At 46.6% G+C, this 15,713-nt stretch overlaps 1 protein-coding gene across 1 annotated transcript in view; it reads right to left on the bottom strand.

The window, feature by feature from the left end:
* Nucleotides 1–15,713, bottom strand: part of LOC145356411 (envoplakin-like) — a 94,083-nt gene that overhangs the window by 61,985 nt on the left and 16,385 nt on the right. The window contains exons 2-3 of the mRNA XM_080209124.1: nucleotides 4,693–4,780; nucleotides 1,354–1,508 (exon numbers count right to left, since the gene is read on the bottom strand). Of these exons, the coding sequence (XP_080065250.1) occupies nucleotides 1,354–1,508; nucleotides 4,693–4,780 (243 nt within the window). The remainder of the gene's footprint in view (nucleotides 1–1,353; nucleotides 1,509–4,692; nucleotides 4,781–15,713) is intronic.

Here is a 15,713-nt window from a genome sequence, read left to right on the forward strand (position 1 = left end):
TTTACCCACTAATCCCTCTAACCCACGCATCCCTGGACACTAAGGGGCAGTTTCTTAGCACGGCCAATCAACCTAACCCACACATCTTTGGACTGTGGGAGGGAACCGGAGCACCCGGAGGAAATCCAGGCAGACACGAGGAGAATGTGCAAACTCCACACAGACAGTGACCCGAGGCCGGGAATCGAACCCAAGTCCCTGGAGCTGTGAAGCAGCAGTGCTAACCATTGTGCCACTATGCTGCCCCTGATTTCAATCCTGATTTTAGTTGTCAGCAGTGGCTCAGTGATTGCACTCTCCCTCCTGAATCCAAATAAATCCTTCAGCCCATCGACATGGATCTCACTCCTGAGTTATTCCAGATAGGAACTCCATGATTAGATCCTAGCCTGTAACTCACTGCCCAGTATCTAACATTCCAAATACACACCATCCAAGGTCCATCACTCCTGAGCATTTGTTATTCTATGTAAAGCACAGCTTACATCTCACTCCCTGATATCCTTTATTCTATATATAAATCGTCTGGGCCCCTTGGTCAATCCCTGTCTACAACTCATTAATCGCACCCAGGCCCTATCCCTGTATCCCTATATATTTCCTCTGCTAAGCACCCTGACACTAGGGTCAAGTTAGCGTGGCCAATTCAACTAAACTGCACATCTTTGGAGTGTGGGAGGGAAACCGGAGCACCCGGAGGAAAACCCACGCAGACATGGGGAGAATGTGCAAACTCCACACAGTGAGAAGCCTGGCAACACCAGGTTTAAGTCCAACCGATTTATTTGATAGTAAACTCACAAGCTTTCGAGGTTCTCCTCTTCGTCAGGTGAGTGGAACGTTGAAAGTTTGTGAGTTTACTATCAAATAAATCGGTCGGACTTAAACCTGGCGTTGTCAGACGTCTTACTGTGTTTACCCCAGTCCAACGCCGGCATCTCCGCATCAAAACTTCACACAGATGGTGACCCGAGGTCGGAATTGAACCCAGGTCTCTGGCTCTAGGAGGCAGCAATGCTAACCGAGGTGCCAGTGTCTGAATGGAGTCCATTCCTTCTGGAGATGTTGGGCTAGTTGGTGGCGAAATTTCCCAATCCATGGGTTTAAAGGTCACTTCGGATAAGAGTCAACCATAATGGTTTAGGACCCGAGACACACAAAATCCCTGACTGGGTACAGGCCCCTGGTTCCCATCTCCAAAAGACGCTTGTCAACCAATCGAGCAATCAAACAACTTCATTTTTGTTGACAGTACTTCCAGAGTTTCTAGAATTAAAGTTCTCTTATTCCCCGAGTGGGGTTTGAACCCACACTCTCCAGGCTATTAACCCCCGGCCTCCAGTGTCGACTCACTCAGTTTCGATCTCAGTCGCCTGCGGGTGTTTCAGCTTCTTTGCCTTGTCCGCATCCAGGAAAAGGTCCTTAAGCAGAACCTCCGAACGGGTCAAATTCTCATTGTTTGCTGTCTCATATTTGAACGGACGTTTGTTCTGGTGGTTTAGTCTGTCCTGAAATGAGTCAAGAGGAAAGGGTCATGTCTACAACACAGAAAACCACGTCTGCGTGCACTTTCTATCAAAAAATATTCCTTTCTCGAGTTTCTGTGTCAATTCTACCAGGTTATAAGTATCTCTCTATCTAATCATAGCCATCCCCTGCAATGGTCTCTCTCTTCCGATTCCTGTATCAGAACCTCTGGTGTTGCCCAAGTGTCTGTCATTCACCCTCCCCCACTCCCCCCCCCATCTCTCATCTACATACTGCCCTGTGGCACAATGTTAGTACGCCGACCACACCAGGCCCTATGTCACCCCCCACCTCTCGTCACCGCTCCACTGAAATCATAGAAACCCCACAGTGCAGAAAGAGGCCCTTCGGCCCATCGAGTCTGCACCAAATACAACCCCACCCAGGCCCTGCCCCCCATATCCCTACATATTATACCCACTGTTCTATGTTCTATATCCCTACACATTTACCCACTAACCCCTCTAACCTACACATCCCTGGACACTAAGGGGCAATTTCTTAGCACGGCCGATCCACCTAACCCTCACATCTTTGGACTGTGGGAGGAAACCGGAGCGCCCGGAGGAAACCCACGCAGACACGGGGAGAATGTGCGAACTCCACACAGACAGTTCCACACTGCTGCTGAATTATCAGACTGCTTACCCACCACCCAGGATGTCAGAAATTTCCTCCAGTTCTATCCTGGGTCTGTTCTCCAAATTCCATGCCTTCCCCACTCTCTTCCTCGCAGTGTGAGGCTGAAGCACGGTTTGTGATCTTGGTGGTATATCTGACCCTGCGCCAATGACTAACTGCACAGGAATTAAGACCACCCTTCTTCACCTCCTCAACGCAGTCTCATTTCACACCTACCTCAACTCATTTGCTGCTAAAAGCTTCACCCATGTGTCCCTGACATCTAGACCAGACTATTGCAACACCCTGATGACCAGCTTTCTATGCTTTACGCTCCATAAACTTATACTTTGCTGCCTGTGTCCTAACTTGCACCACATCCTGCTCACTTCTCACCCCTGTCTGCCCACTCAGGGAATTAGAGATTCATAGAACCCCCACAGTGCAGAAGAGGCCATTTGTCTGCACTACTCTTTGGCAGAGTATCTTAGTAAGAAGTCTCACAACACCAGGTTAATGTCCAATAGGTTTGTTTGATAGTAAACCCACCACCTTTCATGGTTTGCCCCTTCCTTACTATCTGTAACCCCCATAACTTGCCTGGGTTTGCAAAACCTCACTTACTGCACTGTCTGGAGACAATACACATCTCTTTAACCTAATACTCTTTCCACTCACATTGTCTGCATCTTTAAGACTTGAGTAGCAGGTTAGCTGTAAAGACTTGCATTCTAATCAGTAATCTGTAAACTGTGTGTGCTGTTATATGCCCTGTTTGAGACCAGAACTCTCCACTCCCCTGACAAAGGGGAAACCCCGAAAGCTTGTGCGTTTACTATCAAATAAACCTGTTGGACTTTAACCTGGTGTTGTGAGACTTCTTACTGTGTTTACCCCAGTCCAACGCCGGCATCTCCACATCAGGAGTATCTTACCCAGGCCCTCTCTCCCACCTTATCTCCGTAAGCCCACACCTTTACCATCCATCGAACCTATACATCTTGGGACAATGTGGGGGGGTTAATTTAGCACGGCCAATCCACCTAACCCGCACATCTGTGGACTGAGAGGAAATCGAGCCCAGATCCCTGGCACTGTGAGGCAGCAGCGCGAACCATTGTGCCACCCCAATGTAAAATAATTCCTTGGCAACAACAGGAGAGTTCTCCTGGTGTCCTGGGGAATTAACCCTCATTAAATCTGACCAGTTATTTTATTATTAACAGTGGGAGCTTGCTCTGTGCAAACAGGCTGCTGTTCATCCTAACATTGCAACTGAAAATACATTTCAAAAACACTATAAAGATCAAAGTAAAAACCAAGAAGTGCATTAAGGTATATAAATAAATTGCTTTCTTTCATCTGACCATTCCTTATTCCTTAACCTCATGGTCCCTCACACATTTGTCAACTTGGACCAGGTCCTACATTATTGTTTCACAGAGCAGAAGAGGCCATTCAGCACATCAACCCTACACTGGCTCTCTGACAGAATATCATACCCAGGCCCTCCCCCACCTTATCCCTGCAACCACACATTTCCCATAGAATAGAGAACATTCCAGCGCAGTACAGGCCCTTCGGCCCTCGATGTTGCGCCGACCAGTGGAACCAATCTAATGACCCTCTAACCTAAACTATTCCAATGTTATCCATGTGCCTATCCACTGACCATTTGAACACCCTTAAAGTTGGCGAGTCCACAACTGCTGCAGGCAGGGCATTCCACGCCCTTACTACCCTCTGAGTAAAGAACCTACCTCTGACACCTACCTACGTACCTCCGTTTAGAACGGAGTTGAGGAGGAACTTCCTCACTCAAAGGGTGGTGAATCTCTGGAATTCTCTGCCCGTTGAGGTGGTGGAGGCTACCTCGCTAAATATATTTAAGACGCGGGTTGATGGGTTTTTGATAAGAGAGGGGATTAAGGGTTATGGGGAGAGGGCGGGAATGTGGAACTGAGACACGACAGATCAGCCATGATCTTATTGAATGGCGGGGCAGGCTCGAGGGGCTAGATAGCCTACTCCTGCTCCTATTTCTTATGTTCTTATGACATCCGTCCTATAATTACCACCCCTTAATTTAAAGCTGTGTCCCCTCGTGTTAGCCATCACCATCCGAGGAAAAAGGCTCTCACTGTCCACCCTATTTAACCCTCTGATCATCTTGTCTGCCTCAATTAGGTCACCTCGTAACCTTCTTCCCTCTAACGAAAATAACCTCAAGTCCCTCAGCCTTTCCTCATAAGACCTTCCCACCATACCAGGCAACATCCTGGTAAACCTCCTCTGCACCCTTTCCAATGCCTCCACATCTTTCTTATAATGCGGCGACCAGAACTGTACACAATACTCCATGGCTAATCTACCTAATCTCTCCATCTTTGGAGTGCGGGAGGAAACTCACGCAGGCACAGGGAGAACACACGGACCACGCAGTCACCCAAGGCCGCAATCGAACCCGGCTCCCTGGCGCTGTGAGACAGCAGCGCTAAACCTTGTGCTGCCTTTGGGATTTTCAGGTGAAGAAATCCTACTCACAGCTCGCAGTTTATCCTCAGTGTCCAGAATATCTTTCTCCACTTGATCGCCATTCTTCTGCATCCGAGAGATCAGCACTGGCAGCTCACTGAAAGGAGAGAAGAATCAGTCAGATGGGAAAGTGCAGAATCATTTTGTTCCATATAAGCAGAGAAAAGAACATTCATAGACCCATCGTACCTGAGGCAGCACTTTGATAAACTTCTCTCAGCTATTACCTATAGCACTGTAAAATTTATCCCCTTAAGTATTTGTTCTGAAATTTATTGTTCGTTCTGCAACAGAGACGAAATATAGACATAGACCCAACAAACTGGAAAATTGCCTAGGTATATCTTGTCCACGAAAAGCAGATCAGTTACTGCCCCATTAGTCCACCCTCATTCAGTTAAGTGTTGGATAATGTTGTCAGCAGCGCTACCAAGCAGCACTTAACAATAACCTGTTCTGTTTGGGTTCCACGAGGGTCACTCAGCTCCTGACCTCGTTACAGACTTGGTTCAAACGTGGACAAAAGAACTGAACTCCGGAGGTGGGGGTGACCGTGACATCCCTTGACATCAAGGTAGCGTTCGACCACGTGTGACTTCAAGGAGGTCTAGCAAAGTAAGCCAATGGGAATCGGGGGGAAATCTCCCCGCTGGTCGGAGTCATACCCACCAGGACATCACTGCAGGAGTTCCTCAGGGTAATGGTGGAGGCAAACACACTAGAGTCCTTTAAGAGTAACTTAGACAGGCACATGAGTGAGTTGGAGATGGGTGGATATAGGAGATTGTTTTAAATAAGGGTCATTAGCATTGGGGCGTCCCTGGTAATGTAAATGGATCTGGTATGATAATAATGTTTTTTCTCTTTTCATTCACAGGTTTTAAGTCGGTCCGCCTCGTGTCCAACGAGGGTCGTACTGGGGCTGCTCAAGATTGGCCTAGTGCTTCATGTCGTTAGTGTGTGCCTAAACTGAACAAGATACTGGGCAAGATGACAGCTCAGTGACTATCACTGATTGCTGTGCAGACACATGGATTTGGGCCGGTGTCTGTGGGAGTTTGCGCATTCTCCCCGTGCTTGCGTGGGTTTTCTCCGGGTGCTCCGGTTTCCTCCCACACCCCAAAGATGAGCTGTTAGGCTGATTGGCAGGAATAAATTGTCCCGAAATCAGTTTCCCTCAATGTGGATGGCCATAAAACATTAGATAGGGGTCGTGGGTGGAGAGGGAGACTGGCGGTGTTGAGATGGCGGCGCGGGCTCGTTGGGCCGAAGGGCCTGTTTCTTGGGCTGATTTTGTTCTTTGTTCTTTGTTTGTAATGCCCTAGACCCAACAATCTTCAGCCTAATCATCAAAGACCTTCCCTCCATCATAAGGTCAGATTTGGGGATGTTCGCTGATGATTGCACAATGTTCAGCACCATTCGCGACTCCTCAGATACTGAAGCTGTCCAAATCCAAATGTAGCAAGACACGGACCATATCCAAACTTGGGCTGACAAGTGGCAAGTAACATTCGCACACCACACAAGTGCCAGGCAATGAACATCTCCAACAAGAGAGGATCTAACCATCTGACATTCACTGGCATTACCATCGCTGAATCGCCCACTATTGAACATAAGAACATAAGAAATAGGAGCAGGAGTAGGCCATCTAGCCCTTCGAGCCTGCCCCGCCATTCAATAAGATCATGGCTGATCTGTCGTGGCTCAGTTCCACATTCCCGCCCTCTCCCCATAACCCTTAATCCCCTCGCTTATCAAAAACCCATCAACCCGCGTCTTAAATTTATTTAGTGAGGCAGCCTCCACCACCTCAACGGGCAGAGAATTCCAGAGATTCACCACCCTTTGAGTGAAGAAGTTCCTCCTCAACTCCGTTCTAAACTGCCCCCCCTTTATCTTGAGGCTGTGCCCCCTAGTCCTACTGTCCTTTCTGAGCGGGAAGAGTCTCTCCACCTCTATCCTATCCATCCCATTCATCATCTTATACGTCTCAATGAGATCTCCCCTCATTTTTCTAAAATCTAACAAGTACAAGCCTAGTTTATTCAGCCTCTCCTCATAGCTCAACCCCCTCAACTCCGGTATCAGCCTAGTAAACCTCCTCTGCACTCCCTCCAAGGCCAAAATATCCTTGCGTAAGTGCAGCGCCCAAAACTGCACACAGTACTCCAGCTGCGGCCTCACCAATGCCCTATACAGCCGCAGCAAGACCTCCCTACTTTTATATTCAATCCCAACTATATTGGGAGTTACCATTGACCAGAAACTGAACTGGCCATATAAATACTGTAGCTACCACAGCAGGTCAAAAGCTAGGAGTCCCGCTGTGAGTAACTCACCTCCTGACTGCCCAAAGCCCTGCCTACCATCTACAAGGTACAAGTCAGGAGTGTGATGGAATACTCCCCATTTGCCTGGATGGGTGCAGCTCCAACAACACTCAAGAAGCTCAACACCATCCAGGACAAAGCAGTTTGATTGATTATCACCCGATGCCCAAATATTCATTCCCTCCACCACTAATGCACAGTAGTAGCAGTGTGTACCATCTACAATATATACTGCAGGAACATGTCAAGCTTCCTTAGACAGCATCTTCCAAACTCACAATCGCTACCAATTAAGGACAAGGGCAGCAGACAGATGGGAACACCACCACCTGGAAATTCCCCCTCCAAATCACTCACTATCCTGAGTTGGAAATATAACAGCACTCTGTGTGTACCATATGGCCTGCAACAGTTAAAGACGACAGTTCACATTCTCATGGGCAATTAGGGATGTACAATAAATGTTGGTCTCGTCAGCTATCTCTACATCCCTAGAATAAATAAAAAGTCTCGAACAAATGACCAATCCTCAAACTCTAACACAGTGGCCAATCATCAAACTGATGCGGAAGGTGTGGGCAGTGTTCTTAAATGAGTACACTGCCTCTATCTTCACTAAGGAGAGGGACGATGCAGACAGTCTAACTAAAGAGGAGTGTGAAATATTAGATTCAATAAGCAGACAGAGAGGAAATACTTAAAAGTGGATAAATCACCAGAGCCAGATGGAGTCTATCCCGGGCTATTAAAGGACGCCAAGGAGGAAATAACTGAGGATACATCAGTGGGTTATAGAGTCATAGAGGATTACAACATAGAAACAGGCCCTTTGGCCCAAATTGTCTATACCACCCTAAGCTAATCCCAATTGCCCGCATTTGGCACATATCCCTCTATACCCACTGTACCCATGTAACTATCTAAATGCTTTTTAAAAGACAAGATTGTACCCACCTCTGCTACTACTTCTGGCAGCTTGTTCCAGATACTCATCACCCTCTGTATGAAAAATTTGCCCCTCTGGACACTTTTGTATCTCTCCCCTCTCACCTTAAATCTATGCCCTCTAGTTTTAGACTCCCCTACCTTTGGGAAAAGATATTGACTATCTAGCTGGTCTGTGTTCCTCATTATTTTATAGACTTCTATAAGGTCACCCCTCAGCCTCCTACACTCCAGAGAAAAAAGTCCCAGTCTATCCAGTTTCTCCTTATAACCCAAACCACCAAGCCCCAAGGGTTATGTTTGAGGATTGGTTGTTTGTTACAGTCTTTTTTAATTCATTCAAAGGATGTAGACATTGCGGACTAGAATCGGTTTCTGAGGATCATTGTCCAGTTCTCACTGGATACAGATGAGGTCCAAGAAGTATGTGGACATTGTCTCACTATTTAATAAGGGTTCAGGGATGGGGCAGAAACCTACAAGCTGGCCAGCCTGACTTCAAGCAAACTATTTGGAAACAATTCTGAAAGACAGAATAAACTGTCAGTTAGAAAGGTACAGATTGATCAGAGATAGTCAGCATATAGGGGAAGATTATGTCTTACGAACTTAATAGTATTGTTTGAGGAAGTAACAAGGAGGATTGGGGTTGACTCTTTACTGCCCTCTGAAATGATCTAATAAGCCACTCAGTTCAAGGGCAATTAAGGATGGGCAATAAATGCTGGCCAGCCAATGATACCCGTATCCCATGGATAGATTTTAATAGGCTATGGATGAGGTGCTAGTAAGTGGGAATAAAACGAGTGGTTTGTTTCATTTTTGGTGACAGACACAATGCAGTGAAAGGTTTCTTTCTGTATCGTTCTATGGTTCTACTGCATTGATCAATCCTCACTCTCTAACAAACTGACACCCTGATTAATCGGGTTACAGTGCATGTCTGTGAATGGATAAATAGGCACAGATTGCATTGTGGATGTTGTGGTGATAACTGGCTTAAGGAAGGGCAGGACCAAGAGTTAGATATTCCTGGGTACAACGTGTTCAGAAAAGACAGGAAAGTGCAGACGAGGTCTACCAGGATGTTGCCTGGTATGGAAGGACTGGGTTATGAGGAAAGATTGAGCAAATTAGAGCTGTTTTCCCTTGAAAGACGGCGACCGAGGGGGGATCTAATAGAGGTATATAAGATTATGAAGGGTAAACAGAGTAAACAGAGGTAAGCTATTTCCTATGTTAGAGACACACAGTATGAGGGGCCACGGGCTTAAGGTGAGGGGGGAGAGGTATAACACAGATATTAGAGGGAGGTTTTTCACACAGAGGGTAGTGGGGGTATGGAATGCTCTGCCAAGTAAGGTGGTGGAGGCAGGCACGCTGGAGTTGTTTAAGAGTAACTTAGACAAGCACATGATCGGGTTGGAGATGTGAGGATATAGGAGATTGTTTTAAATAAGGTTCATTAGCACTGGGGCGTCCCTGGTAATGTAAAAGGATATGGTATGATAATAATGTTTTTCTCTTTTAATTCACAGGTTTTAAGTCGGTCTGCCTTGTTGTCCAATGAGGGGCATACACGCGATGGGTCGTACTGGGGCTGCTCTTGGTTGTTTCGAGAGTAGCCTAGTGCTTCACGTTGTTAGTGTGTGCCTAAACTGGACAAGATACTGGGCAAGACGACAGCTCAGTGACTATCACTGTTTGCTGTGCAGACACATGGATTTGGGTCGGTGTCTGTGGGAGTTTGCGCATTCTCCCCGTGCTTGCGTGGGTTTTCTCCGGGTGCTCCAGTTTCCTCCCACACCCCAAAGATGTGCTATTAGGCTGATTGGTGTAACAAATTGTCCCTAAATTAGTTTCCCCTCAATCTGGATGGCCATAAGCATAGACAAGGGTCATGGGTGGAGGGGGGGGACTGGTAATGTTAAAATGGCGGCACGGGCTCGTTGGGCCGAAGGGCCTGTTTCCCGGGCTGTTTTTGTTCTTTGGGTATTGATTTAGGAAAAAATTGGATGTGGAGAAAGAGGATATCGCAAAGAAACATAGAAAATAGGAGGAAGAAGCCACCTGGCCCTTCAAAACTGCTCGATCATGTTGATTGTTTAACTCAGTAGCCTGTTCCTGCCAATCACACACATCATCGATCCCTTTCGCTCCAATCTAACTGCTTCTTAAAAACATGCGGTGTTTTGGCCTGCTTTCTGTGGTAGCGAATTCTAGAGGCTGACCACTCTCTGGGTAATGAAATTTCTCCTCATCCCTGTCTTAAACCATCTACCCCGTATCCTCAGACTGTGATCCTAGTTCTGGACACCCCCACCATTGGGAACATCCTTCTTGCATCTACCCTGTCTAGTCCTGTTAGAATTTTGTAGGATTCTCTGTACTGGTCCCACCCTCCCCCCCAAGAACCAGTCCCAATGTCCCAGGAATCTGAAATCCTCCTCCTCGCACCATCTCATCAGCCTCATTTCATCCTATCTATCCTGCTGTTTCTACTTTAACGAGCATGTGGTATCAGTAGTAATCCTGAGATCACTAATTCTGAGGGCCAATTTCTCAATGAGCTTCCTAGCTTATGCTTTTAGGAGCTCATCCCTTTTTTACTAATGTCGTTTGTACCAATGTGTACCACGATCATTGGCTGTTCGCCCTCCCCTTCCAGAATGTCCTGCAGCCGTTCTGAGACATCCTTCTCCCAAGGAACAGGGAGGCAACCCACCACACTGGAGTCTGGTTTGCAGCCACAGAAACGCCTGTCTCTTACACTTAAATTCCCTATAACCATTGCATTCCCACACTCTTCACTCCTCCCCTCTGCAGCAGAACCAACTGTGACACAACAAATTTGGCTGTTGCTGTTTTTTTCCTGAGGGCCGTGATGTGGAGATGCCGGCTTTGGACTGGGGTAAGAAGTCTCACGACATCAGGTTAAAGTCCAACAGGTTTGTTTGTCAGCACAAGCTTTCGGAGCGAGAGTCCAAAAGCTTGTCCTGCCAAAAAATCTGTTGGGCTTTAACCTGATGTTGTGAGACTTCTTACTTCCCTTGAGAGGCCATTCCCTCAACAGTATCCAAAGTGGTGTATCTGTTTTTCTGGGGATTCCTGCACTGCCTGCCCAGCCGTCTTGCTGTGCCTTGGCAGTCACCCATTCCCTTCCTGCTTGTGGAGTCCGAGCCAGCGGTGTGACCACCTCTCTATACGTTCTATTCACAATACTGTCCGCCTCGTGTTGCTCCAAAGTATCTCCAGCCGTCGTTCCAGCTTTGAGACCCAGACTTCCAGGAGCTGTAGCTGGAGATATTTCCTGCACACATACTGGCCCCAGCTTCCCACATTGAGCATGAAGAGCACACCACGGCTTGGAGCTCTCCTCCCATGACTTTCCCTTTTTCGATTAAACTTTTGGAAGATGGAACCCAGAGGGTCCAAGGACAGAATCAATTTAACTGGAGCTAAGAAACAAAAATAGGTGCAACTACATTTCTCGGTGTAACCTATAGAACGCTAACCAGTGAGAAAGATGTAACAGAACAAATCTACAGGGAAATTACAGAGAGGTGCAAACATTATAGAGTAATTATAATGGGGGGCTTTGATTACCCGAATGTGAACCGGGATAATGGCTGTGTAAAGGACAGAGAGGGGCTAATTGTGTACAGGAGAATTTCCCGTAGCAGTATGTGTTCAATCCAACAAAAACAAAATACTGTAGATGCTGAAATCTGAAACAAAAATACTGGTCTGGCAGCATTTGTGGAGAGAGAATAGAACCAATGTTTCGAGTCTAGGTGACCCTCCGCCAGAGCCCCTGTTGGACCTGGTTCTTGGAAATGAGGTGGGCTAAACGTCAGTGGGCGAACATTTCGGAAATGACCATTGGGGACTTGTCCTGGATCCCTCATGCTGACATTACAGCTAAGAAAGCACCACCAACGCCCCTACTTTCTCGGAAGGCTAAGGAAACTTGGCATGTCAGTTACAGTTCTCACCAACTTTTACAGATGCCCCATAGAAAGCATTCTTTCTGGTCGTATCACAGCTTGGTATGGGCTCCTGCTCTGCCCAAGACTGCAAGAAACTACAAAGGTTCGTGGACAAAGACCAGTCCATCAGGCAAACCAGCCTCCCATCCATTGACTCTGTCTACACTTCCTGCTGCTTCGGCAAAGCAGCCAGCATAATTAAGGACCCCACGCACCCCGGACATTCTCTCTTCTACCTTCTGTTAGAAAAAAGATACATAAGTCTGAGGTCACATACCAGGAACAGCTTCTTCCCTGCTGCTGTCAGACTTTTGAATGGACCTATCTTATATTAAGTTGACCTTTCTCTACACCCTAGCTATGACTGTAACACTACATTCTGCACCCTCTCCTTTCCTTCTCTATGAACGGCATGGTAGCACAGTGGTTAGCACTGCTGCTTCACAGCTCCAGGAACCTGGGTTCGATTCCCGGCTCGGGTCACTGTCTGTGTGGAGTTTGCACATTCTCCTCGTGTCTGCGTGGGTTTTGTCCGGGTACTCTAGTTTCCTCCCACAGTCCAAAGATGTGGGGGTTAGGTTGATTGGCCATGCTAAAAAAATTGCCCCTTAGTGTCCAGGGATGTGTAGGTTAGAGGGATTAGTGGGTATAATATGTAGGGATATGGGGGTAGGGCCTGGGTGGGATTGTGTTTGGTGCAGACTCGATGGGCCGAAGGCACTGTAGGGTTCTATGAATGGTATGCTTTCTCTGTATAGCACGCAAGAAACAATACTTTTCACTGTATGTTAATTCATGTGACAATAATAAATCAAATCATTGTATTATAAGGTTTAGGATGATGATCGAAAAGGATAAGAGGCAATTCAGAGTAAAAATAATGAATGGGGGAGAGTGGATTTCAATGGAGCAAGAATGGATCTGGGCTGGTTAGACTGGAATGAAACATTGGATGGGAAAAACTGTATCTGAACAGGGGGCCGCCTTCAGAACAGAAATGGTCCAGACAAGGTATAGTCTCTTAAAAGAGTAAAATAGGGCAAACAAATCCAGAACTCGCTGGATGACAAAGGAGATTGATATTAAGATACGGAGGAGAAAGCGTGCACAGAACAAACAGGGGTCAGGTAGAAAATACAGAAGGTTCAGAGGGGGAGGTGAAAAAGCTCGTTAGAGAAACGAAGGGATCAGGAGAAGCCAAAGGGGAATCCCAAAATCTTCAATAGGCACACAAATAATAATGGGAAGAGTCAGTCTGATTAGGGACCATAAAGGGGATTTACACCTGGAGCATGGGTAAGATATTTAATTAATATTTCACATCGGTCTTTACCAAGGAGGTAGATGCTACCAGTACATGGAGACAGAGGAGGGAATTCTGTTCCTAGATGGATTCCAGGTTGATGAGTAAGAAATGTCAAATTATCTGTTGGTACTTGAAGTTGCCGAGACAGCAGGATTGGATGAGATACAGAGGATATTGAAAGAAGTGTGAATGGAAATTATAGAGGTGCTGGTCATAATATTCCAGCCTTCTCCAGACACAGGGGAGATGTTAGAAGATTAGAGAATTGGAAACATTACACATTTGTTCAGAAAAGGTAACAAGGATAAGACCGGGTTCGATTCCTGGCTCGGGTCGCTGCCTGTGTGGAGTTTGCACATTCTCCTCGTGTCTGCGTGGGTTTCCTCTGGGTGCTCCGGTTTCCTCCCACAGTCTAAAGATGTGTGGGTTAGGTTGATTGGCCATGCTAAGAAATTGCCCCTTAGTGTCCAGGGATGTGTAGGTTAGAGGGGATTAGTGGGTATAATATGTAGGGATATGGGGATAGGGCCTGGGTGGGATTGTGTTCAGTGCAGACTCGATGGGCTGAAGGGTCTCTTTCTGCACTGTAGGGTTCTATGATTCTATGATCTAGAAACTACAGACAAGTCAGGTGAAATTTGGTCCAATAAAAATCAATCATAGAGTCCCTACAGTGAAGAAAGAGGCCATTCAGCCCATCGAGTCTGCACCGACCACAATCCCACACAGGCCCCTACCCCTGCAACCCCACATATTTCCCCTGCTAATCCCCCTGACACTAGGGTTAATTTAGCATGGGTAATCAACCTGACCCGCACATCTTTGGAGTGTGGGAGGAAACCAGATCAAAGCCACACAGACACAGGGAGAACATGCAGACTGCACACAGGCAGTGACCCAAGGCTGGAATTGAACCCGGGTCCCTGGCGCTGTGAGGCAGCAGTGCTAACCACTGTCCCTCCTTGTAATCTGGAATTAGAAGTCAAACGTTGACTCGAAACCCATTGTTCATTATTATAAAGATCCAGCAGGTTCACTAATGTCCTTTAGGGAAGGAAATCTGCTGTCCTTACCCGGTCTGGCCTACATTCAACTCCAGAGCCACAGCAATGTGGTTGACTATAAATGCCCTCTGAAATGGCCTAGCAAGCAATTCCGTTCAGGGGTAATTAGGGGGGGGGCAATAGATTCTGGGCCAGCCAGTGAAGGGCCCATTCCGTGATCAAAATAAACTAACACACTGACCAATCCTCAAGCATTAACAGGCTGACCAATCCCCAATCAGGAATACGCTGACCAATCCTGGAGCACTAACAGAATGATTGGCTAGTATCTCCCTGAGGAATGTGTGAAGTCGTTAACGTTTGGCCTTTACTTGAATTCAGACCTGGGGCAGGGTGGGGGGGGGGGGGGAGGCTTGAGGCCAATACAACCTCGTAGCCCCTTTGGCCCATTTACCAGCACCATCCAGCTACAGCTACCCTCTCGGAGGAGGGATCTGTGTGGAATGCTTATCCTTTGCAGAAGAGACATAAGAACAAGAGTAGGCCATTCAATCCCGTGAGCCCACTCTGCCATTCAATAAGATCATGGCTGATCTGTGGCCTAACTCCGTGTAACTCCCCAAGGCCCATATCTCTTGACGCTGCTTCTCTATAATAATGTGTCTATCTCAGACTTGAACCTAACAATTGAACGTTTGAGGGAGAAAGTTCCAGGTGTCCCCCATTTTCTGCATGTAGATGATTTCTAACATCTCTCTTGAACTATCCAATCCAGTTAATCTAATGTCCTGTAAAAGCAATTGACAGATTGCAATTTTCCAATCATTTTCTCCTTGATGATGGAGCAAAACCCCAATTATATGCGGCCAAATTGGACTTTTAAATAAAACACGTGTTTTTCAAAATGGATTTACAGGCCAAAACGGTATACAAACTCTGAGAATGTAAAATTTAGTGACTGTCCAAGGGTTTCCTGTGTGGGTGATATAGAAAGAACGGCAATAGAATTTCACACCCTTTCCCAGATAGACAGATATTTCAAAAGAAGAAACCATGAAAGCATGAAGTGTCATCTCCTGTGGAGATAATGGCAGCTGATTATCCTCTCCACAGGGATTATATCCTATAAATTATGCCCAGGCATCTGCTGAAGGTTTCCCTTCCCAGGAATATGCAGGATCTGGGATACAAAGCCAACTGCAAAACCTAGTGTGTGGACGAGTGCTGGATGCATCAGAAAGTGTGATGCAGAAGCAAGGAAAGACAGCACTCCTGCTTTGCCAGTTAAAATAAAAGTTTCACTATCTTTCAGATTGCTGAAGGAAGCCAAGATATCAAATTCACAACTGAAAATAACTTCAGCTAAACTGCAAGCCCTGGAACCTTGAAACCAACTATTCAACTGCTGAAGGCAGCATCGCTGGAGTCACAAATCTCAAATATCCACAAC

This window comes from Carcharhinus amblyrhynchos, chromosome 21, assembly GCF_965287045.1.
Source record: "Carcharhinus amblyrhynchos chromosome 21, sCarAmb.v2.hapA, whole genome shotgun sequence".
NCBI classification, from domain to species: Eukaryota; Metazoa; Chordata; class Chondrichthyes; order Carcharhiniformes; family Carcharhinidae; genus Carcharhinus; species Carcharhinus amblyrhynchos.